The following is a 23,541-nucleotide window of genomic DNA, read 5'->3' on the forward strand; positions in this document are numbered from 1 at the left end:
TACAAACATGCATCCGCGTGCTACACCGAGGTGTATCTTTTTCGTTTAGCAATTTGCATGGGGCGAGGACGGCTGTGAGAAAGGGAGCGAAACACATCCCAATTTCACAGCGACAGTGGCCGCTGCTGGGTCTTCTGTCTTCACCCGAAAAGACGAAATCCCGCGAGCCGCAGCTTGCCCTGTGCATACAGTCGCGACACGGCGAATCTGGAGTGTACATACACACTGGATGTCTCTGTGATGAGGGCGAGAAGCGTCCCTGTGTCTCGAGTTGACAAGGTGGTTTTCCGTCTATTTCGGATTTCGCAGGATCAAGATGACGGCGTCGCCGCGAAGGAACAACTTGGAAATAAATCGGTCTTTGTTCACCGTTCGGACTTTTTTCTTGCCTCCACCCTTCGACGTCTCCGTCCACATCTCCCGGACGTCGGTCAAAACCAAGTTGCAGTGGCGATCGAAGGCCTTCACGCGTCCCAGTACTTTTCTGTTGTTTCTGCAGTTGATCAAAACTTGAGAATTGTCTTTCACCGAGGCAGCCAGCACAGAGAGAGGGCCCTCCTGAAAAGGAAACGAAGGAACAGAAGAACAGCACAAGAGAGAGAAATAGGCTCAAGAGAGAGAAATAGGCTCGAGAGAGAGAGAAATAGGCTCAAGAGAGAGAAATAGGCTCGAGAGAGAGGAGCAAGAATGAGGGGAAACGCAGAAAAGGGAGGCCCAAGAAAGAGGGCCTTCCTGAGAAACAGTCACGAGCAGAGCACGTCGTTTTGGAAGAGCAGCGCCAGTTTTGAGTGCTCGAACGGGGGAAGGAAAGAACGAGAGCATGCAGGAGAGAGGACGCAGGAAGCGTAAGCTCCTGTCACGAGAGAAGCCGGGAAATGTCCAGACAGCAAGTTTCCTTTTGGAACTCTGAGGAGACACGAGAACGAACGGAACGAGAAGAAAGAAGAAACGCACATCTGGAGGAAGGACGAGAGAGGCCACAGCAGCACAGTTGAGAACTCCGCAACAACCCTACCGAACGAGCGCGTCACATGTCGAGAGCTGCAAGGTTTTCGTACGAAAAGGCTGCCGGGAAAAACGACGAAAAAAGCTGCTCAAGTGCTTTCTGAAGCGACGCGAAGCGCGGCGTCGCGTGTCTGCTTCCAAGTCGTTCCAAAAAGGAGAAACTTACGGGAGGGTGGTCTCTGTTGGGGTTCAAGGCAACGATCTTCTCATCCATGTTGACGAAGCGACTCGAAAAGAAATGGGGCTCTCTGAGAAACATCCACAGCAAATGTGAAGAACCGTTTAAATGAACCTAAGGCCTGCTCTCGAGGCTGAAATACGAAGACCCAGCCACCAGCGACGCATGCAAAGCAATGAAAAAAAGTCCCCCGAAGTCGTGAGGAAACGTCGAACACAACTGAACCGGCACCATGTCACAGACAAAATGTGCGTGATGCGATCGTGGACGGACGACCGCACAAGACAACGTTGAAAGATCCACCACACGCTCCCCTGGGTCCACAACCTCATCGAGATCTCCTGTTTTACATGAGGAATGTACGCAGCGCAGTGTACGTAGACACACCCAGAACGCGCCCAGACACCACGGACGCACTCGGCAATACACAGTTGGTCTTAGGTTCGACGGTTCTCCAGAAAGAGATGTTTGCACCAAAATCTGACGAGAAAAACAGAGACGAAGGCGCAGAGGGGACGGACTTCGTCCACACCCGTATATGAAGTTCACACGGGATTTCTACATGTTCTTTGACTAGAGGAACTCGGATGATCGTCTTTCAGTGATCGGGGACAAGGTCCACTCGACTTCCTTGTGCGAAAAACCGGGTGTCTGTCGGCAACAGGGGCGAGTGTCGTGGAGAGACAGCCACGAAAGATACGAGAAGCAGGGAGGGAGGAACTGTGTTGTTCTGGCACGAAGGACTTGGCGGAAACATGCGATCGAGGAAGAGAAGAAAAAAAGAGCAGAAAAAAAGCTTAACTCGATGTACATCCGGCAGCCTCTGCGTGTGCCTGTGCTGCCCTGACCTAGAAGGCAGACATGCCCGGGTCCACAGGAATCCACGAGAAGGAGCAGGGCAACGGCGAGCGCTATTTCGCGGGAGTGAAACGGGAGGAAGTCAGCAGGAAGGAGGTAGGAAAAAAACAGCGGGGAAAGTGTCAGGAACAGAGATGGAAAAGGGATAGCAACTGACTAGAGAAGCCGCAGAGCCAGGCTCTTGGATACGTCGAGAAAAGAGTGCGTTGCGCCCGGGGAAAAAAGAGGAAACAGACGAAAAGAGGTGCACTCGAGTTCCACTCCGTGTTGAGAAACAACAGAAACGACAGAATGCCTCTCAGGGGGTGACTATTTTTCTCCGTGTAGCCCTGCAATCCTGCAATCCTGGAAACGGCTGAACGTCGACTTACAGTGCAACAGCATCCGCTCTTCGCTCTGTCCCTGTATGGAAAACGCGCTTCGCCGGACGAAATGACACAGACGAAACGGACTGGGACAGAGAGAGACTGAGAATCGAGGAAGCGAAACAGAGTGAGAATGGTTCTTAATCGTGACGCGCATGCGGGGTAAACGGAACTCCACAGCCACGCCAGGTCCGAGGCCGGCAGGCTCCTCCAACAAGCACGTAGAAATGGAAAGAAATAGACAACTCGACCGCTTGGCGAGCTCAGACACAGAACGGAAAAGTGAAATCCCTTCTCAGGACTTGGTTGATTCAGAAGAAAGCGCGCAGGATTCGACAGAATCTCCGCAACTGCATGCGGCTCGCAGAACCGGGAGGTGGGGGCGTTCACGGTTTGAGGAGGAAACGGCAGGCGTCCGTCGGCACATGGGTAAACAGACTGCACCACGAAGAAAGAACTTGATGGGAAGCAAAAGCAAATCTCATCGCTTGTTAGCCCATTCGTGGCTTGTTTTTTCTCCAGGTCAATTCGCAAGCGCTCAACGTGTGCGAAAACTCTAAAGTCACAGTTTAGGGACGCCAGCGGGGTCAGGAAGCGCACACCTGAGAAAGTGAATTTCCCAGGAAGCGAGGAAAGAGAAACCGCACGCACCTTCCTAGACAGAAAATGGCAGAGTTTTAACTCTGAAATCGAAGTGGAGGCTGAAAAGATTCACAGAACGCAGACAAGAAGGCGAGTATTGTGTGTGTGTGGAGGTTGCTGGAGTGATTGTAGATAATTAGTAGGGCAGGTGCCAAAAGCAAAAGCGTACAAATTACAATCCAGGAACTAATTAAAATATCAGTCCCTGAGGGTAAGCACTTCCGGTTTTCTACATGTGTGAGAGCACGCACTGGGGTACGGTTGGTGCGCAAAAATGTGGTGTACTGATGGGACGAGTGTCAGCGAATGAGAAAGCAACTGGTGTCGAGCGAAAGAGAGCCCGATGGTGGTCGTTCCACTGCTGTGATGCTTTCGTTTGACACGTTTCCTGACTTGGACCCTGGCGATTCGGTATAGATCGCATTCTCAGAAATCGATGAACACCAGATCGTCGAGTGAAGCGGCGTGATCCCGAATGCATGGGTACAAGCTGCAAACAACACTCTTTAACTTTTAATGTGGGGATTCAGGTAGGTGCAGACGCACTGGGAAAAGAGGTGTATCAGATTCTCTGAAATGCAGAAGAGGCGGTCTAAAATTCTTGCAGGAAAGTAGTGAATCCGGCTCCCTTAAAACTATAGAGAAGCGCCAATACGAATCAGTGCTGCGAATTGCTACGCCGCACTTGGATACGGTTTCTCGTGGAGACAGAAGAACATGTGTGGAATTCGTTTTCAAATGGAAACCACGCTTGCGTTCTACGCAGGCTTCGTTTCAGAATTAGAGGAGATAAGGACAGAAGGAAATCCATAGGAGTCTTTCTTGTCCCATGTCTCAGGGTTCGAAATGGACATGAGTCTTCCATGGGCACAGTCGCTGACCTGGGGTGGGAATCCCTTTTCATGTCGACTTCCTAGTAGCAAGTAAAGCGACTAGAATGGCGGCTTTGGCTTTGGTGAAACAACCACACCGAGAGAACCCGTCAACCTGTTCATAACGCCATTTCATATCGTATCTGAGAGGTACTTTCGAGCAGGTGTGAGTTCCACGCAGAGATTCTGTGGCTTGTTGCACTCTTTTGCTAGCTGTCCATATGGCTCTTCAGAAAGTTTGCAGTGCAGCCCGACACTTCGAATTGCTCTGGTGTCGATTTCTCTGTAATAAAGCACAGCACACCGTGAGTACCCCCTCTAGCTCAAGCATGTTGTGCAAGACTGGGTCTTAGTTCATATCGACTGATTTAGAGCAGATATTTGTTATTTTCGAACTCGAAGTCCGAGCTCAGAGCGACCCATACCCTTCTAGCGCCTTGCCTTTTATGAGAAGAAATCCGAAACACGTACCATTTCAGTGCACAGCCTGCAGACACAAGTGGCTTCTGCCAACACCGTTGTAGCCCTATTTGTGACTGTGTTCCAGTCTTCGGTCGCAAGAATTTCAGTATTTCTGGTTTAAGTTGTAAGCCATGCGCTCCCCACCCACAGACGCTCGCATCTGAGCAAGCCGCAGCCCCACGCTGTTTTTCGTGTTTGTATTGGATAAACATGAAACAGACTGTGGACTGATAGGCGGGAATTTCACTAAGGCGGCTTGTGCTGAGACGATGTGGGTGTTTGTGAGTCGCGCAGTGGCTGCATTGTAATCCTTCATGGTTGACTAGCCAAAAAAGAACGGTTGTCGGTTGTGCGACTCTGAGTAGCCGGAGACTGGAACGTTACAGGAGACTGGCGAGGGGGTGAGACGCCGCCGATCTTCTGAATTCTCTGAATCTGTCTGCACTCCAGAAACTCGGAAAACATGGACAAGTACAGCCTTTCGAGCCTTGATGTCGCGTGCCAGAACGCGCTGCAAGTTCTTGTGAAGCCGAGATACTACCGTAAGTTACAAAATCTCTCGAGGGTCACATGCAGTTGTAACAGCAGGCGCGTGGGTCCGTTCTCGGCGTCTCTCAGCTCAAACTAGAGACTGTCACGTCACTCCCACTGAAATGCAAAGTGCAAAAGATGATCTGACTGCGGTGACCTTATTTCCCCACGGCACAGAGAAAGAGCTTTTTTCTCTTCGACTGCCAGTAAAACCCTTGGACTGGTAGCTCGGGCAGGGCGAGCGTCGGAAACAGGGTTTCCTGGGTATGGACAACTAAAGAGTTGCAGTTTTATCTGTAGCAGTAAAGAATGAGGAAGCATCTGAGAGATCAGGTTTCCAAAATCATTATAGAGCGACTAATCGCTAACTGCATGACTGGTAATGGTTCCGGCGTTTTGAGGTGAACCCGTAGAGCGTTCTCAAGCCGGCTGTCTCGATTCTCGGATTCCTCGGTCACACGACGGTTTTCTCCAAACAAGCGAACAACAAAAGACCACTTTGTGTTAACGAGTCCCTTAGCTTTCTTTCCTCTTGGTGGTGTGTTATCAGTACACTTGGGTAGGCGGAGAGTACGCTAAAATTCACGCAACCACATTAGGTGGTGTGTATAAAGTAATCCTGACCGTTACACGCTCTAATTGAAGAGGGAAGGCCAACTTTGGTTGTAAATGTTGGTTTTGCCCGGTCACCATACATCGTCGCATTTAATCTCTCCCTTGTCCGCTGTGGGTCATGGTTGCGTCCCTGTCGTCCTTCTGTGAGAAGCTAGAAGCCTCACTGTTTTTTTGGCCTGCAAGGGTCCAAGCGGTGTTGGAACGTACGTGTTGCGCAGTTGGGTTCCTTGTTTGTCACGATTCCTCCCGCAGACCTCATCGAACCGTGGCTGATGAATGCAAAGGAGCAGTACAAAAGGTCGCTGATCATGGCGGCGAACTACGTCGAAGGGAAGAGCTGGGGAACGCTTCTGCCAGCTGTTCAAAAAAACGTAAGCATCCGTCGCTAACGGGAGGCGACGTCAGTAAAGGTAAACATGTTGTATGGTCGTCCGTGGGAGGAAGAAACGAAAACGCAGTTGAACCTAAACGAGACTAGAAGCCTACAGAGAGTGAGACAACCCAGTTACCAAAAAACGTGTCTTATACAGGCACGCACATAACTTATTCTGCGTTATTATACCCGTGAAACCCATCTACGAACGATCATACGCGCGGGCACACCTACAATCTTGCGTTCACACATGCATTAATGGTGAATAAAAGCTGTTCTCGGTCTTACCTGTACGCCCTCTCCTTTTACATAGTAACATTAACATCAGAAGACGTTCTGACGTTGGAAATGGAAGCTCACCGCTGGGCGCTCGTCGTGGTGGGGAAGAACACCTCTAAACAAAGAATATCTTTATCGCCTTCGTCACCCACCTTACCTCATCCAGTGACGTATTGTGTGTCGTTAGTTTAGAAAAAGGGAATGAAGCTGTCAAGAAAGAGGCTCCATTACCTCATTCCACGCCCTGCGAGCAACACTAGCGGTTTTCGTATGCACAGGCAAGGTCAAGTACGGAGGCCGGTAGGCCGGCAGAGTCAGTACAGAAGTTGGCAGTACACGAAGACACGTTTCCGCCACCGATGCCTGGACTCGAGTGAAACGTTTCGTATGTATTGCTGATCTCCCCCCTACTTTCGCAACCATGTGCTCCCCTCAACGCTTCTTCCCACACACAATCCCGGGGGTTTTACCGTGCAGCGCTATGGACTCAGACGACCTCGGGAAACACGTTTCCAAAGTCTGGATCAGGTGCAGCATGAAGCGGAAGGTCCAAATGTGCTGAATCGTGAAAGAACCAAGAATCGTGTCCGACTCGCCAGCGAAGTCACGGAACAGAACAGTCTGACTCTCCAGCCTGTTCAGCATGTGAGATGCACCCCTTCTCCACAGCCTGCTTTTCCGGCTCGTCTTCAGAGAGCTGCGCCACAAAGTATGGGCGTTTTCACCGTTCTGTCCCTTTTTGTGCGGGAACTGAGTAGATACGCAACATCCGATTCCGGTAGTCCCGACAACGCAGCTGCGTTGCGTTCCGTCTTTGCACTGGCTGCCTTTGAATGTTCACTTACTACAAGCCATGCTTCCCACTTCCCTGGCATGTGCATTAGCTGTAGATAACTTGTGCCAAGGTCAAAAAAGGCAGAACGTCTGAGTACATGCATTTAGAGAGGGAACGCTGCCGGTACGACTGTTGTGGTCGGAAGAGCTTACCCTGAAATTCACATCTCGACTCGTAGAGCGAGACATTTCACCACCGAAGCATCTGTTTGAGTTCCAAGAAGTACGACAAACACCTAGAGCAGCATGTACCTCGACACACATGCAACGTTCCCTCAAGCCACCAGCAACTAGCCCGCACACGCTTCTACGGAGAGGGTGACAAACGCGGGAGTTTGCGCCAAGTCCTTTTCTGCTGCCCTCAGCAAGCTTATGCCTTTCTGCTTCATCCGGTCGCGTTAGCAAAGTAAGAAACGTTACACGTACACAGTTGTTTAACGTGCAGGTTTCCTCGTACAGCGAGTGATAAAGACCTATAAACGCTCGCTTACATCTGGGTGCCTCATCGTCCCTATAGATTTCATGGAAAACCTCAAATTCGCGTGTTGGGCTGATATTTAGCCGCAAATATACAGTCACTTGAGATATGCTTATCTCTCGCGTGGAATGTGCAGTCTTCCTCCGACAGCGACTGTCGCGGACCTATTGTTCGTGTAAATGCGGATGCGTGCATATAACACACGGGTACAACTCCAGATGTAGGATGCACAAATGTAGAGAATATCGTTGTTGGCAGCTAAAGATGTGCTAGAGGCGAAATAACGAAGCTTCTAGGCGGTTCTTCAACACTGTGCAATAGACGTCGGAGTTCTAGCACTGGTATCATACAGAACACACGGACCACATTTGAAGCCGGTGGTAATCCATGCCGTCTAACGATGCACGAGATCCAACAGCTCATCCTGTAGAAAAGAGGAGAGATGCGTTATCCAAGAGAAGTCTCTCTAGGCTTGACAAAGTGTCACTTTGTCACAGGGTAATGTGTTTGGTCGTGTGGCTGATCGGCGCAGTCCAACCCAGGAGTTGCCGAAAAAGGATGACGTGCTTCCGGGGCGTTCCCATAGATAAACACGCACAAACGCGTTGCTGCAGTAGCACCGTCGAAACTACGCTTTTTCATGATCTTTGGATCTGTCTGAACCAGAATTGAAGACTGGCAAGTTACTGAGGGAACGGCCGAAGAGAAAACTGTGCTGGCTGGAGCTCTCAGAAGGTAACATTCTTCGTGCAGCTCAAATGCCGTTTCCCCTTGCATTTTCCCGATGTGTTTAAGCCTCACAATCGTTTTTGGACTTTCGCAACGCTGCCCTGACGGGTTATTTGAAGGAATGATATCTATTCTTTGATCATTTGTCCGAATTCCACTTAGTTTCTGTAGACGGCACCCTCGGGAGGCAAAGGTCAAACTGAAAATGTGCATGGCTGGCAGCGAAAGCGGAATGGAATCGTGATTGAAGTGTACAGCATTATTCTGCTCGTTATTTCAGTGACTCAGTTGTTTTCTCAGCCTTATGGTTTTGCGGGAAACGCTTCCCGGGTACGACGAAAAGTCGATTCCTTCGGGACTCGAACCAACCGATCGTCTGTACCTCGACTCCTACTGCAGGTACGGTTGTACAATAAATATGTTTTTCTGGGAGTCTATTGCCGTCTTCTGAACGCGTGTTTCTCAACGTGGAGGTGAAATTCGTGTTTAATGGTAGATCCTCGGGGCCCACGGCTACCACTTCGGTTACGTTCTAGATAAAAATAAAGTACACATGGCTTCCTGTTACCATTCGCATTGCCATCGGGAGAAAATTACTTCTCAGTTGCTGGGATTGCGATCAAAACGGTCGTACTTGTATGTCTATATCATGCAGAGGAAATGCCGGCAAGTCACTGGGTAGGGAAACGGTATTTCACATAGCGTGACAAAGAAACTGTGGTGCATCCTGTGACACCCTAGTCTATTGTCTGGTGCGATCTCACCCTGTTCAACTCGATTAATGGAGATAGAGCTCCCCTCTCCTTCGTGGTTTTGTCTGTTGCCACGATTGACTCGCGTTTCTCTACAGACGGATTCGAGCTGGAGCCAGCTCGGGAGATCTGCCCGAACTTTCTGGAAGAGAGACGCTAACCGGAAAAGCTAACCGGGTGGTCAGACGCCATACTCCTCATTCCCACTACCTGGAGAGTCACCTATATTTTCCGTTGTAAGTGGAACCAACCGATACAGATGCTGTTATTTCATTTTTTTCCGGAAGGTGTTTATAACGTTTTCTTCGGCTACCTTCGTGGCACTGTGCCTGGACAGTTGAGGGCTTCAAAGGAATGATAAAGATACTCGTTTTTCCAAGTAGAGAGTTTATGAAAGCCCACCCGTGTCCATAGGATCTTTCAATCGGTGCCTTATTCTTGTTTTATTCTCAGTTCCACTGTCGACTTTACAACGACAAATGAACGGATGATGAGGCCGCCTCCTGCTGACCATGGCCGGCTCGATTCCCCCGCGAAAGACACGGACACAGAGAGGCTTAAGTCCAGTCTTATTAGTCCAATTATTCTCTCGGAGAAGTTGGCGATGCAGTAGAACACAGGAACAGAAACACTGTATCGGAACAGTTCATTCATGAGATGCTGGCTGTGGAGTTGACCCTAGCAAGCAGTGCTGGTTGGTGCTTCAGCTTCCGGTCTTGAGGGTTCTCAGTGGGCACCGGTCGTCCTCAACGGACATCACTACAACTGACTTTGAGAAATTTTTTCGTTTTATTCAGCTTCTTCCATCAGACAACAGTTCCTCTGATGCGCCAACAAGCACTTTGTATGCACATGCGTTTCCCGCGAACGTCAAACTAGCGCCCGGTGGCTGCCGTGTAGTGAAGTTTAGGAACGATATAGCGTATGTAAATCGGAACTACATTTCGTAGGCGTTTTCGAAATGAATACGTGGAGACACGTTGACATAAATACGCTTGTATGTTAAACCCTATGCGAACTCGGTCATTTCGTCTACGTAGGATGTAATTCGTACACTGCTTCCTAGGTGTTCAAAAGCATCACATAATATCGCAGGGAAAAGGCGGTCTTCGTTTTTGAGTTCCTTGTGGTGGTTTATGACGGTCGGGGTGTATCTAATGCACTCTCATAAAAGTGGACATGCATTGAAACTCCATCGCAAGCATCTCGCCGCCTGGAGAGGATTTCCTTTGTGGGGATGTTCCTCTGAGGCAAGACCACACGAGACCTTTCCGGAAAGCAATGATTGTGTACAACATTCGCCTTCTTGCTTTTCCATTCAACCTCCTCGGCCCAATACTCAGCTCCTCTTTGCGTTTCGCTGCTCGTGGCAAGAGAAACGCGTGTCAGGAGGTCTACTGGACAAACGTATATTTTCAGAAGCAAACAAATAAAGCTTTCAAGGGAAAGTCCAAACGTCCCGTGCATGGCAGAACAAAGCAACTCCCGTGCATTCGTTGCTCATGCAATATCCCCATCGTTTTACTATTCGTGTACACACGTACACTCCCGTACAAATATATTTATATCTGTAGGCATAAATGTAGATTCACGCCCGTAGAGAGACTGCTCTACACTTACAAAAATATATGAATCTCAACTAGACATCCTGTGTCCCTGCTCTCTTTCCTGTTCGGCTCCAGGCCGTCCTGCAGGGGGGCTGAAAACTTTTCTCGTCCTACTCGCGGAGCTCAAAATGGCAAATGGTCCTTCGCTTTTAGGGTGCATGCGCATTTGAATTATATTTCCATGAAAGCGGCTAGAGCGCCTGCTTCTGCGTCTGGATCCTGACGCGTCCCTCGCGTGCTTCTCCAAGTACCTTCGTGGAGGCACAAACGTGTATTTATATCCTGACAATCAACTAAGAGGCGTCGAGTAAAACCCGCAACGCGTTAGTCTGTCGAACTATGAATAGTGCTGACGAGTTTCCCAAAGAAAACGCGGTGCGTGGTACGAAGCAGGCGTTACGTCGCATTACAGGTACCTTCCTTGCGCCAGTCTACGTCGGTTTTGTTTGGACGTCGTTTTTCGAAAACCAGCGCGATCCTTTCTTTCCTAGTACCAACATAGGTTCTGTGTTAGGAAGGGCGAGTGTCTGTTTTGAGTTTTTCGGTTTGAGAAGCAAAGGGCTGCACCCGATTCAAGGAACGCCCGATTTCCGCGGCGTTGATTTTGCGTTTCTGACTCCGAGTCAGAAAAAAAATCCCTTCCTTGACAAGAAGTGTACACTGAGCAGTGACCAAGCGGCAAACCTGGGAGTGCGGACACGAACAAAGAGGGAAAAGAAGATGCACAACGGGTTTCTCTTTGACAAACAGCTCCGGTGTACGGGGAGTTTTCGCCAAGACACGGGACGCGGGAGTTCCGTCCAACAGAGCAACAAATCCGGGCGATCCCAGAAGTCCTCCGTCCGACAAGTCTCGCATATCACGGGGAAAAAGAAACCGACGCGTATCTATGCATGCACACACACACACCTATTGAGGCACCCTCGCGCGCCACATGTGCAGCTCCACGTCAGCGTGGACGTGAATTCCGTGAAAATGTACGTGAATGAATGTACATGTTACGATGTGTAAGCGGATACAAGAGTACCCGAGCACGAGATCGCTTTCGGAAGGAAGCTCTGCATGCATGGGGTTCTTGTCGCTTTGCACACTTTAAATGGACGTTCTGTGCGACGGTGCTTCCCTCGCTTGCTCCTCGGACATGCTTTCTAATTCTCTCTCTTTGTTTTTCAATTCTTCTCGCTCCTGGCGAACCAGTGCTCTTTCCTTGCGCGCCTGCACACGCAGAAAAACAGAAGAACAACACGGAGCACTTTCCTTTCTTTTGACTCCTTCTGGCCATTTCTCTTCTCCTCACTCGACTTCTCTCATGCCCGTTTTTACATCCACGTCTGAAGCTTCTCGCAAGAGCGCAGGGCACTACCGCCACGCGACGTAAACATCTCTCCCCGCCCTGTCGAGACACCCGGCACATCGAGAGGAGTCAAAGGCGCCGTTCTCGCTTCCTTTTCCCGCGCTGAAAAACAGACAAGCATCTGCGCGAGTTTCCGCAACTGTGCGAAGCGTGGCGGTTGCCACTCTTGCTCGATTTTTGGACGAAACAGAACAAGTGGATGACGCACTGAGACACCTGGCGCCGGTGTCGCCTCATCTCAACATCCGCAGCTTCCAAGCCGAACGCAAACACAACGTTTCGATTCTTCCTCACCTTCTCGCAAAGAGCCTTTAACCTGCACTTCCTCGCCTCGCACGCAGCCAGGCGAGTCTGGAGGGAACTCTCCAGGTCGTCCAAACGAAGACTTTCGGCGAAGCACCGTATCGACGGCAAGCTGAGGGAACAGAGACGAAATGTCAACGGAGACGACTGTCAACCAAAAACCAAACAAACCCTTCGGCGTGCGTGCCCATATACACATATAGATACATATACATATATGCATATATATGTATATATATACATATATATACACATATATATATACATGTATATATGTATCTATATATGTATCAATATATGCATCTATATATGCATGTAGGTCTTCTTTGCGGGGTCCCTTTGAATCCAGGGGTTTCAAAGTGAGCACGAATCAAGAGATTCGGGCGACTGTTGGTTATGTCGAAAAAGACAGACTTGCCTGTTGACTGCTGCAGAGACAAAGTCTTGGTCCACATCTGTGAGAGAAAGTTCCAGTCGCGCCACCTCTGCAGCCCCCCTGTTGGTCGCTGCCCCGAGTGTCTGGACACCGGAGCACGAGCGGTCGCGTTCGTAACAGGCGCGCTCGGTCTCCAGTTCCTCCAAAATACGGTCGAAAGCATGCTGAACACACCACCAAAAAAACTGGCGACGAGCTTTTAGCGAAGAAACACAGGGAGACGGAGAGACACAGAAAACTCCTGATCAACGCGAGAAGACGCCTCTTCCCCATTCGGCGGCCAGGACCGAAGTTCCAATGAGGAGACCAGAAGAGCCGAAATGGAAGCAAAAATTTCAAGCGACAACGAGGAGACGACATGCATGTGAGTGGCGGCACCTTACATTTCGCGCGGCATGTTGTTGCCCAAGAAATTCGAGGATTTCCTTTTCAAAAGGTCCACCAGTTTGCTGTGTGAGAAGCAGATCTCTCCCCAGTCTCTCTCCGCCTGTCCGTACAGCCCAGAGGTCGCGCTTTCGTCTTCTCTTTGGCCTTTTCGCCTCCGCCTCCTGAGCCCCTTCTCTCTCGGTCCTTGCGCGTTTTCTTCGATCGACGTCCCCCAGGTCCGTCTGCCTCTCCTCGCCTGCAGTCTCCTCTTCTTCCGCTCCCTCTGTGGAGGCGTCGCTGTCGGACAGCAAGGCTGTCTCTCTGCCAAAACCCACCATGTGAGATATCTCCTCATTCACGCTTGCGCGTTCAAACGCGGTCGTCCCTGGGGGCGGCTCTGCGTAGCACAGACACCTCCAGCCTAGCCAGGCCTTCCGTAGGGGGTGCGTCTCCTCAAGAAAAGAACTCGCACCTTCTTCCTGTTCCTGAAATACTCGAGAAGGCCGTTGCCGCTCGCGACTCTGGTCCCCCCGCTCTGGGCCAGCCGCGCCCGAAATGTCTCCGCGCCCCGGAACCGGCCGCGAAGAGACACCTCCGACCGCACTGGGCGCCACCGGAGCTGGGGGCCGCGCGAAGGCCAGAGACACCGGCAGAGACGGCAGGAAGGCAGGCGAGACAGAAGCCGAGGCCGTGGAGCCACCTGCTGCGGTGACTGGAGGCACAGAGGAGACAGTTGTGGGGAGAGTGTGGGGAGTCGAGGCGAGAGAGCCCGCGCGCGCAATTGTCTCCGCGCTCGCGCCCACAGGAGGAGACACCCCAGAGCGAGCGACAGGAGACGCCGCAGACAGAGAAAGGGCAGGCAGGCAGAGACCAGGCTGGGAGTTGCTTACTCCAGGAAAGACAACAGATTGGGGCACAGAGAGAAGAACATGAGGCGATGAAGCGGCGTCTGGAAGCCGGTATCGGTCGCTAGGTTGGGCTGCAGAGGCGGGGACGTTTAGCGCAATGCGAGGAGACACAGATGGCAGAAACGTCTTCGAAAAAGAGTGTACACGCGACCTGTACGGGGATCCGTCTCGCGCATGCATAGGAACTCTAGGAAGGGGAGAACAAGAGGAAAACGACGAGCAAGAACCGACACCAGACGCTGGCCCTACCGGAGGCGGACTGAGCCTGACCCCCGACGAGGCCTGCATGGTGAGAAGGGCGCCGGAACTCTGTGTTTTGTCGAGTGGAAATACAAACGGCGCCGTTTGTTCGATTTGAGTAATACCGACGCGAACACCTGCGCTCATCGAAGAGTACAGGATGTTCCTGAGTACAAGGGTCCCACCTGCAAACACACTGTTTAAGAAGGGGAGAGAAGAAAGCCAGTGAAGAGAGCGACGACGTCACCTCCTAGAAAAGCATGCAACTATCAAACGGTCGAGTGGAGATACACCCGAGGGACGGGGGTCTCGTGGAGGGGCACAGCGGCAAGAGAACGCAAGTTTGATTCGAGGAAGGAAAACCGAGGAAATCGGAATCTTTGGCAACTCACAGAGCTTCAGGGCATGCGGTCCACCCAGCGTCGACGAATCAGCAGTCGCAGACATAAGAGAAAACAAACGGCGTGTGTCGGAGCGACGCATTGAGCCGCTCCCTCTTAAAAAAAAGGAGAGTCGCTTGGAGCTCTCGTGACCGACTGCGTTGACCCTACTTGGAAGCGGTCCACGTCGCCGCCCCAAAAAACAGTCACGCATTGGTTGGGAAAAAGACTCTTTTCTCGGGAGGCGAAAATCATCGAAATAGAAACCTGTGACGCCGAGCGGCGAAAAGGCGAACGAGGGAAACCAGCCAAGACCGCATTCACCTATTCGAAGATTCGGCGGGAGTCGGACTGAAACGTTAGCTCTTGCTGTCTTTGACTTCGCTGCGACAAGCCGGCCTGAACACCCGCTCCTCCGTGTGTTTTGGCGAAGGTGTTTAAGTGGAAGAAAACCCGATTTCCGGAAAGCTCGGAGACGGGCAAAGAGCAAGGAACGCGAAAGAGCAATGGTCCTCTGGACACACTATGCTGGGGTTGTGCGTCGACTGGCGGCGCCACCTTCGAAAGACTGAGTGGCAACTTGCACGGACTGCCTCCACAAGAAAAGGCGTGAAACCAAGGAAAGAAGAAACTCTAGCGAAAACGTTTTAGAGTTCGAGACACAACTGGTGAGCTGGTCCGCGCCAGTCGTTCTCGATGTCGTCGGCCGCAAATAAATCCGCGACGCTCAGGTGCTTTCCCCGATCTTCTTTTCCTGCATGCACGCTGCTTTTCTTACGAAAAAGAAGATACGCAGACAGATCGACTTTCAGCCGCAGGACGCCTGCACCTGCATCGAAAACACCCTTGTGTCTGCTAGAACAACAGATCCCTCGTCCACGAACAGTCCGGCAGCGCCAAGGGAGCTGCCGTGCGAATTCGCCTTATACTCGGATACAAAATTGAAAGCTCGCTGCCATCGGCTTCCGTTTCAGTTTCAGCCCACTGCATTCCAGAGTGTTCGACGTTGAATTTTCAATTTGCGTGCGTCGACGATACTGTGTGTCCTGCAGCTGGCTTTCAAGAGGAAGGGGGGGTGTCAGACTAGGCAATCATCAGGTTTAGGGATTTTGTTCGGCAGGGAAGACTCTGGAGTTCTTCCTCCTGTCTCGCGGTATCCTTTTGAAGCAGCTGCACATGCGTGGACGAGCCTCAGCTGCGGAGTAGGAGCAGCGATAGGTTGCGGCGGGTAACGCGTCACACCGTGCACTCCAAGGGTGCGAACAAGCGAGGTTTTCTGGGGAGTGTACACTGCGAGTTGGACTTCTGTGGTTGGGATCTGCGATTTTGAGAACTGGAGTGTTCAGGTTGTCGGATTCTGAGAAATGACTGACAAACGAGTCTCCCGTAGAGCAAGTCCTTCTCGTGACTGATGCAGTGAGCTACGAAGATGCCACCCCGACCCCGTAAAACCATTGACAACTCGCTTTTCGTAGTGCCCGAGCCAGGCACCCTCTGCAACTAGTTGCTCACTTGGAGAACGCGTCAGAGATGGTTCTGAAGAATCTGCCGAAACGCAAAAGTGAGGGTACACGCTGTCGAACAACTCCAACTCGGTTCGTAGGGTACCTTGACCGTCTGTAGTCGTGTTACGCAATCACTGAAGATGTGAAGTGTGAAGCTTCTGGCAACAAAGGAGCGTTTGTGCGCCTGCACCACGGTAGCCCGCCGTTCTTCATTTACCCCCTCTCGGATGCGTCTGTGTTTACAAGGGTAACCTGTTTATAGAGTTATACCCTGACGTGCGGGCACTCTCGTACTGCTTTCCTAATCCCGCGCTGGTTGACCAATTCCGAGTTTAGCCGAAAAATTGACGCCAAGCGGATAGGCATCCCAACAGCAGTTTAACACCCATGACTCCAGCTACACATTCTTTGAGCCATGTGAAAAAAATACAAACCCCAACATATCCTTAATCGTACAAACCGTATATATATACATATGTGTACATACATATATACGCACATATATATGTATGTGCACATTCATATATACGTATATATATATATATATATGTAAGTACGTTTATACATACATCTGTATATATATGCGGCTGGAACAGATTGGCAACAGCGTGAACGAGAAAGGGTGTTTCAAGGGGACGGGACCCGCGCCAGTGGCTACGAGGGTGTGGCATGCGAATCAAAGTTGCAAGTGTCATGCGTTTCAAGATGACGACAGTTTCGAAGGAATCATTGATTCCGATCGTTTTGGTTCAAACCGCCTTCTGCATTTGTACCTCGTTTCACAGGGCTGTATGCAGACCTGCGTTTTTTGATCACGAATCTGTACGTAGGTGGGCATAGAACAGTGCGTCCATCGTTTTCTCTAGTCACGGTGACCCTCTTCGACAAGTGCGCTTTCTGCTGCACCACGAACTTCACACACAGCGGCCGAGATATAGCGACCCAAAAACTCTCCTTTCTAGAAGCAGGAAAGACAGGATGTGCTGCAGCAGCAGATTTTTCTCCCCGTTTCTAGCGTCGCGCACTGCTCCTTCAGAAGAGCAGCTTCTGCTCTGTCGCCACGCCTCGCCTCAGGCGCGACACTTGAGTATACAGGGCCCCTAGCAGTGAGAGTGATACATGGCATCCTCTTCAGACTGAACGCCTTTTCCGTTTCGCACCCCAGAAAGGCACCACACGGAATGCAGATTCCCTGGCGTCGCTGACGACCTTCCCGTAACAGACCCAAAACCCAGTCAGCCCTCGCGGTACGAGCAAGATCGAGTGGCGCACAACTCAGCGCCCACTGACTATGCCTGACTATAAGCTACCGTACCAGAACGGGTGAGGCGTCTCTGGCTTTTCGATGGCAGCGATTTCCATCCCATTAGAAGTCAGTTGCGGTGTTCTGTTCGAAGATCGTTTGTTGAAGAGCCCGGTATTTCGTCCCTGGACATGCCGTTTTGCTTGCCCACGGCAACGTGAACTTCGCCTGCAAACTTTATCACGACATCCCGGCGTTTTGCGCTTCCTTTTCACGCGTGTGCTGCCGTCTCTTCTCGGCGCCACAGACTTGGACCAAAAAGCTGCGAGGCGGACTCGACAGGCCGCAAAAACTCTACGCGGAGCAACCTTGGGGTAGGCGGCAAGCTCCACTGTTCAGCAGACGCAAACACACGAGTTTTCATCGGCGCAAATCCCGCAGTTGGGAGCCTGGGAGTTTGGGGTCCGCGATTTCGATTGATGTGGACACTCCGGTCACGTCTCGTTGCGTCGGATCCTGATGTCGCATTCGCGCTTCGCGATTTGTCGCTGGTCCGCCGTCGCTTCTCACCTGGTGTGTTTCTGGTGGTCAGCATTTCCCCCTTTGCTTTTTTCTGTGTCGAGATCGAGCGTTTTCCCACAAAAATCAAGCTGAGAACTTCCCCGACAGTTTGCCACGCGACAGACTCAGGTAGCCGCAACTTGAGCTCGCCGTGTGACGAGCTGAATGTACACTCGAGCATGTGACTCTTTCACGGTTCGCGGTCGTTTGCGTGGCTGTGTACGCCTTCACCCTTTTTCTTTCGCAGTCCTTTCCCGCGCGGCTTCTCACCACTGAAGCTTACTGATCTTGCCTTATCGCACTTTCACGCCGTTCTTCTCTCCCGCGGGGAGTCCGTTTCTGTGCGCGGTTTTCTTTGCGTCTGTTGACCAAGTGAAAAGGGAATGCAGTGCGTGCTCCTCTTTCTTTTTTCTCGCGACTCGTGTTTCTCCTGGTTACTTTCTCCAGTCCGCAGATCCGCGGAGCCCTCATCTGTCGTTGCTTGAGTTTGGAGCCGCCAGAGCTTCAAAAAGATAAGCAGCTGCTTCTGTCTGTGTGTGTGTCGTCTTTCGCCCTGGCATGCCCCCGTGTGTGTCTGTCAGTTAAACAATTTTTTCCAGACGCTTTCTGAACCGCGCTTAAGGGTGCTCATATCGCTGGCCGTGAAGGAGGGAAACTATTTCTTAGGCTACGTACTCTTTCCTGTGCATTTTTTCAGCCTCGGGAGTCCAACCGGGTCACATACATCGCTGGAAGAGTTGGCGTCGAGAAACACCAAGAAGCGCAGAATCGATCGCCGGGACGGCAGAAAGCAATCGTCAGTGCGCGAGACAGGGAAAAGACACAACGACAATGGCTGACGCCTTTGCAGTTCTGCGTTCAAGGGCTGGTGAAGTCGCCTTCCTTCAGCAGTGCCGCAACCAACTGTTCCTTCCCTCGCTGTCTCCCTCACGCGTCTCTCGTCCTGTAGAGCAAGGACCTGCGAACTCTCGCTTCTCTCGTCTCTCTGCAGTTGCATGTGAAACACCCGGGAGCGCCGGAGAGACAATGCGCGCCGTCGAAGCTTGCGGACCTCGAGACAAGATCTCCACCGGACAAAAGGAAGCATATTCTGAAGAACTGCCGCGCCGTCACCTGCGCAGACAAGTTGTTTCGTCGCAGGTGTCTCTGGAGGATCCCGCGCTGGGCTCGGCTTCGTCCTCGTGTTCAGACCTCTCCTTCAGACAAAAAGAGTCGACGAGCAGTTTCTTCTGCTTCGCTTCGGTCGTCTCCCCTCTTGTCTCGGCCGTCTGTTAAGACAAGAGGGAGTTGCCGACCGGCAGGCCTCTCTTTTTCCTCATCTACACTCTTGCCCTCTATCCTTCGAATTGCAAGTCTCGTGTCGGTCCTTGCATTTGCTTTTTCGCCTCTGTCGCTCTCGTCGCAGGCGGTCTGCCGTCTCCGACCCCGACTCTGTACGACCGATTCCTTCGCCTCGGTTCTCCCAAGGAGAGTCTGGCGTCCAGCTCCTTTTCTCTCGCTTCGTTTCCGTCTCCTCCACAGGGATCCGAGCCTGCAGCGTTTCGAAGCGCGTGGTGCCACAGGGCTGCGTTCGAGTGGCTGAACCATCCAGACGAGAGGACGACCTTTTCGCGCCTTCGCAGTTGACGGACTGCGCATGTTCCACAGGGCAGACCCCAGAAAGACTGCTCTGTGCTTTCTCATCGGCAAGTGACTGCCTGCCTGCGCGTCGCCAGTCGCGCTCGAGTTCCTTCTGGAGACACCATGGCGACTCGAATCTTCACTTCCAGTGCGGTACATACAGCCCGTCGGGTGCAGTGCACCAAGACGAGGTCTCGCTCTCGTCGCTCTTCCTTCTCTTCGCCTTGCCTTGCCTCGAAGACTGGCGCCAGTTTCTTTCCGTGGAGCCTCCCTCACTCGTTTGCTCGCCCAACGTCTTCCACGCGACCTCCGCCTCCGCCTTCGTTTCCAACCACACCTTCCGGAACGGACTCTCCGGGCGAACCTCGGAGCTCGTGGTGTACCTTTCAAATGCATGCGAAACCTTGCGCGTATCCGTCTTTGCTCTCGGCGCCTCTTCTCTCTGCGCGTCTGCGGCGATCCGTCACGCGTTCCTGTCTGAAGGCCCTGGCGACGACGTCGCTGTGCCCCCCTCTGAGGGAGATCAAGGCGTCCGCTGCATCCGCTGCATCCGCTGCATCCGCTGCTCGGCCCACCACTCTCCCTTTCGCATCTCCCTCGTCGACTCATGCGCCCTGCCCGACGCTCCTCCTCTCGCCTTCCTGCAATCTCCTCCTTGCGTCTTCTCCGTGCCCTCTCCTCCCCTCTCCTTGTGCGACTGCTTCCTCTCCTCCACCTGCTGCCTCTCCTCCACCTGCTGCCTCTCCTCCACCTGCTGCCTCTGCTGCCTCTGCTTCCTCTCCTCCACCTGCTTCCTCTCCTCCACCTGCTTCCTCTGCTTCCTCTGCTTCCTCTCCTCCACCTGCTTCCTCTGCTTCCTCTGCTTCCTCTCCTCCCGCTGTTGGCGCTGCTTCTGCGCCGTCGTCTGCGGAGACGCTGAAGGGCCCGCTGACATGGGAGGAATGGTGGCATGTGTTTGGTTTCTGCGCGTTGCCCATGGTAGCGTTTGGGGTGATGGACCAGTTCATCATGATTCGTTTGGGAGAGTTCGTCGACGCGACTCTGGGCGTGACGTTCGGCCTGGCGACGCTTTCGGCGGCCGCAGTCGGGCAGCTGTGCAGCGACACCGCAGGCGTCGTGTTTGGGAGCACAATTGAATCCGTCGCGCAGAGAGTGGGCGTCACCACCCCCCCGTTCGACATCTACAGCAAGCGGGCGCCGTCCTCGACGCAGGTAGTACGGACGCTCGGCGCAGCGTGTGGAGTTGCGTTCGGCTGTCTCTTGGGGATGAGTCAGCTGCTGTTCATGGACTTGGATCGCTCGGAGAGACTGAAGAAGCAGCAGCGACTCGACGCGATCTTCCAGATGGTCGTCCAAGACTGCCCCCAGCTGCTTGGCTGTGAGCGAGCAACGCTGTTCGTCTACGACAAGACTCGAAACGAGGTATGGTCGAAGGCGATCTTCGGCCTCGAACATGCGACGCGAATCGACAAGAACGCACAGGAAAAGTCTCTGACGACGTGGATCCTCGAACACAAGCAACTGGTGAACTGTCCAGACGCCCGCAGCGACCCGCGCTTCAATCCGCAGTTCGACGAAAAACACAAGGCATGCACCAGGTCGATTCTCGCCGCACCGGTCTTCGGCAAAGACGGAGACGTCATCGCCGTCTTGACATGCTTCAACAAACAGAGGAAGGGGAAAGAAGACGAACGGAAAGAAGACGAACGGAGAGAAGAGGGGAGAGAGAGACCGGAGAGAAGAGGGGAGCAACGGCCGCAGGAAGTACCGGCGGTGCAGAAGCAAGCGAAGAGTCGTGGAGAAACTGAAGACGCACTCGCGTTCACGGTGGAGGACGAGAAAGTGATTCGTCTCTTGAGCAAGAACCTCGCGTTGTTCATGGACACGTTCGACTACGGGGCAACTGAAGATCAGAAGGTGATTGCCCTTCCTTTCCAGGGAGAAGAAGACTCTGCTCTCGCAGCTCGCGCTGGGCCTTCTGCCGACGCGGTGCCGGCCGAGGCTGCAGCTGGGACTCCGCAAGGAAATGCACGTTCGGAAGAGCAGAAAGGCGAAGCCTCCGCGAAACAGGGGGGGGGACTGGAGACACAGAAGCTGCAGGCTGAAGAAGAAGCAGAGGACCAAACGAGGAAGGAGAAGAAAGAAAAGAGAGAGGAAGAAGAGAAACGCAAGGTGGTGAAGGAGAAGTCCGCAGTATCGGGCGAGGCCCTACTGAGGGCAAAACTGCTTTCTTGGTTCACTCGGAAACAGCCGGAGAAACCAAGTACTGAGGAAGCTGCACAGTCAGCGGACGCAGGGAAAACGGAGTCCGCGGCAACGAACTCGACGCGCGAAGAGGCTGTTCTCATCTCGCGCTTCGACTTGCCACTGTTGGGCGCGCCTGTCCCCGAACCCAAAGAAGAACTGGAGAAACCGAAAAACCTGTTTTGGTGGACTGGGAAACGCGAGAAGAAGCCCCAAGAACCGAGTGTCTAGACAGCGGAACCTCGACGACATACTCGAAAAACGCAAACACGACTCTGTTGCTTTCCGAGCTCTGTTGTTAGAGACTTGCATCTCGTCTCTAGCTAAGGAGTGAGGAAGAGTTACTGTCGCTTCTTTCTCCCATTCTGTTAGAGTTGCTGTCTCGTATGGGGTGTGCTTTTCCCTTTGGCTTTTCTTTGGGCAAGAACGACGTGCGTCGCAAGGTCGCTCTCCGTCGCTACAAGAGAGCGAAGCAGCGACTTCCTCGGATGCAGAGAAACTCCAGAAAACAAGTTCCACAAATGGGGAGGAGAGCGAAAAGTGGATGAAGAAAGAAGGGAAGAGCGTAACTAACGAATGAAAAGGAGGAAGGAGGGAAAACTCAAAGGAGAAGGCATAAACGAAAGAAGCGGAAAGAACACGATGACGGGAAGAAAGGCAGCGCTAGGAGATGTGACAAGCGCATGCTCTTCTTTGTGATATAGAAAGGCAGCTGTATGTACACCGCATCGCCGCTTTAACTCTCGGGCGCCGTGCTCTCTGCATATTCGGCTTTTCTCTTGCTTGTCTATCGTCCTCTTTGCGGAGATTTTTCGCCGCAGTTTCTCTCGGTTTTCGCAACTCAACTAGGGAATGAGTGAGGCCATCCAAGTTGTGGCGCTCCGATTTTATTGGATTGCTGCATGCGTTTTCGCCGAGACTCTTGCTCTCGGTACCAATCGAGAGGACCTATTCAGGAAATTGCTCTGCTGCTTTTCAGTGGTCCTCGCAGTGTGTTAGCTGGCCTTCATTTGCCCTCGAGAGACGGGTGCTTCCTCTTGCTCAGAAAGGGAACAGGGCCTAGAGAAAAATGTTTTGCGACGCAGTTCTTTTCACTTTGCATGAAAACGGAACGAAAAAACTCTTCTGTGCGCGGATGACGGGGGAAAGTTTCGAAAGAAGCATCTCCGATCAAAGAACTCTGCAGTCGCTCAAGCCGAACAAACGCAGAGACGCTTCTTGTTGATGTGCATGCTCATATACGTCTACTTTCCACATGTCTATATTTGTACATAACTCTATATGTGAATATATGAAGCTCTACATATGCCTCGGTATATGCATTCTATCTGTACCGCTTTATGTGCGTGCTTGCGTACTCATATCGCTATATTTGAATGCATCTGAATACATATATATATATATATATGCATGCATGTATGTATATGTATAAGCATTTGTACACACAGACGCACGCATGCATGCAAGCATACCTGTGTGTGTCTGTGTTTGTCTTTTTTTCTGTATGTGTGCGTAGGAGATGCACTTACGTGTGCGTATCTCTGTTCGTACAGATACCTGCATGCACTGTATATATATATATATATATATATATGGAACTGGAAATGAACGTTTGTATATTTGTAGGCGTAGAGGTTTGCGATGCAGGAGGGTTGTTCCTTTTGTCTAAGAACATGCTGGTCTCTCTGAGTCGACTCGCGTTTCGTCTGTGCCGCTCCACGAACTCGCTGCTGAGAGAGACTTGTTGGGGAATCCCTTTGATGGACCGTGGAGTTCTCTTAACGTCCTGACCTACTTCGTA

At 52.0% G+C, this 23,541-nt stretch overlaps 5 protein-coding genes across 5 annotated transcripts; 3 read left to right on the plus strand and 2 right to left on the minus strand.

Moving 5' to 3' along the window:
- Positions 1–291: 291 nt before the first annotated feature.
- Positions 292–3,952, minus strand: TGME49_270830 (small nuclear ribonucleoprotein; the record flags this gene model as incomplete). Its single annotated transcript, XM_018781588.1, has 4 exons — positions 292–558; positions 1,172–1,253; positions 2,413–2,508; positions 3,930–3,952. 4 exons carry the CDS (start codon positions 3,950–3,952, stop codon positions 292–294), a joined length of 468 nt encoding a protein of 155 aa, XP_018636624.1.
- Positions 3,953–4,845: 893 nt separating this feature from the next.
- Positions 4,846–9,709, plus strand: TGME49_270820 (hypothetical protein; the record flags this gene model as incomplete). The annotated part of the gene is made up of 7 exons (XM_002365707.1): positions 4,846–4,924; positions 5,781–5,899; positions 7,380–7,420; positions 8,159–8,227; positions 8,522–8,620; positions 9,072–9,209; positions 9,427–9,709. 7 exons carry the CDS (start codon positions 4,846–4,848, stop codon positions 9,584–9,586), a joined length of 705 nt encoding a protein of 234 aa, XP_002365748.1. The 3' UTR covers positions 9,587–9,709.
- Positions 9,710–11,238: 1,529 nt separating this feature from the next.
- On the minus strand, positions 11,239–14,334 carry TGME49_270810 (hypothetical protein; the record flags this gene model as incomplete). Its single annotated transcript, XM_018781587.1, has 4 exons — positions 11,239–11,795; positions 12,229–12,349; positions 12,656–12,837; positions 13,057–14,334. 4 exons carry the CDS (start codon positions 14,332–14,334, stop codon positions 11,673–11,675), a joined length of 1,704 nt encoding a protein of 567 aa, XP_018636623.1. The 3' UTR covers positions 11,239–11,672.
- Positions 14,335–17,794: 3,460 nt separating this feature from the next.
- On the plus strand, positions 17,795–19,191 carry TGME49_270805 (hypothetical protein; the record flags this gene model as incomplete). Its single annotated transcript, XM_018781586.1, has 2 exons — positions 17,795–18,005; positions 18,574–19,191. 2 exons carry the CDS (start codon positions 17,795–17,797, stop codon positions 19,149–19,151), a joined length of 789 nt encoding a protein of 262 aa, XP_018636622.1. The 3' UTR covers positions 19,152–19,191.
- A 428-nt stretch (positions 19,192–19,619) lies between these two features.
- TGME49_270800 (GAF domain-containing protein) lies at positions 19,620–22,160 on the plus strand (the record flags this gene model as incomplete). Its single annotated transcript, XM_002365705.1, has 1 exon — positions 19,620–22,160. One exon carries the CDS (start codon positions 19,620–19,622, stop codon positions 21,969–21,971), a length of 2,352 nt encoding a protein of 783 aa, XP_002365746.1. The 3' UTR covers positions 21,972–22,160.
- Positions 22,161–23,541: the final 1,381 nt, after the last annotated feature.

This window comes from Toxoplasma gondii, chromosome VIII (genome assembly GCF_000006565.2).
Source record: "Toxoplasma gondii ME49 chromosome VIII, whole genome shotgun sequence".
NCBI classification, from domain to species: domain Eukaryota; phylum Apicomplexa; class Conoidasida; order Eucoccidiorida; family Sarcocystidae; genus Toxoplasma; species Toxoplasma gondii.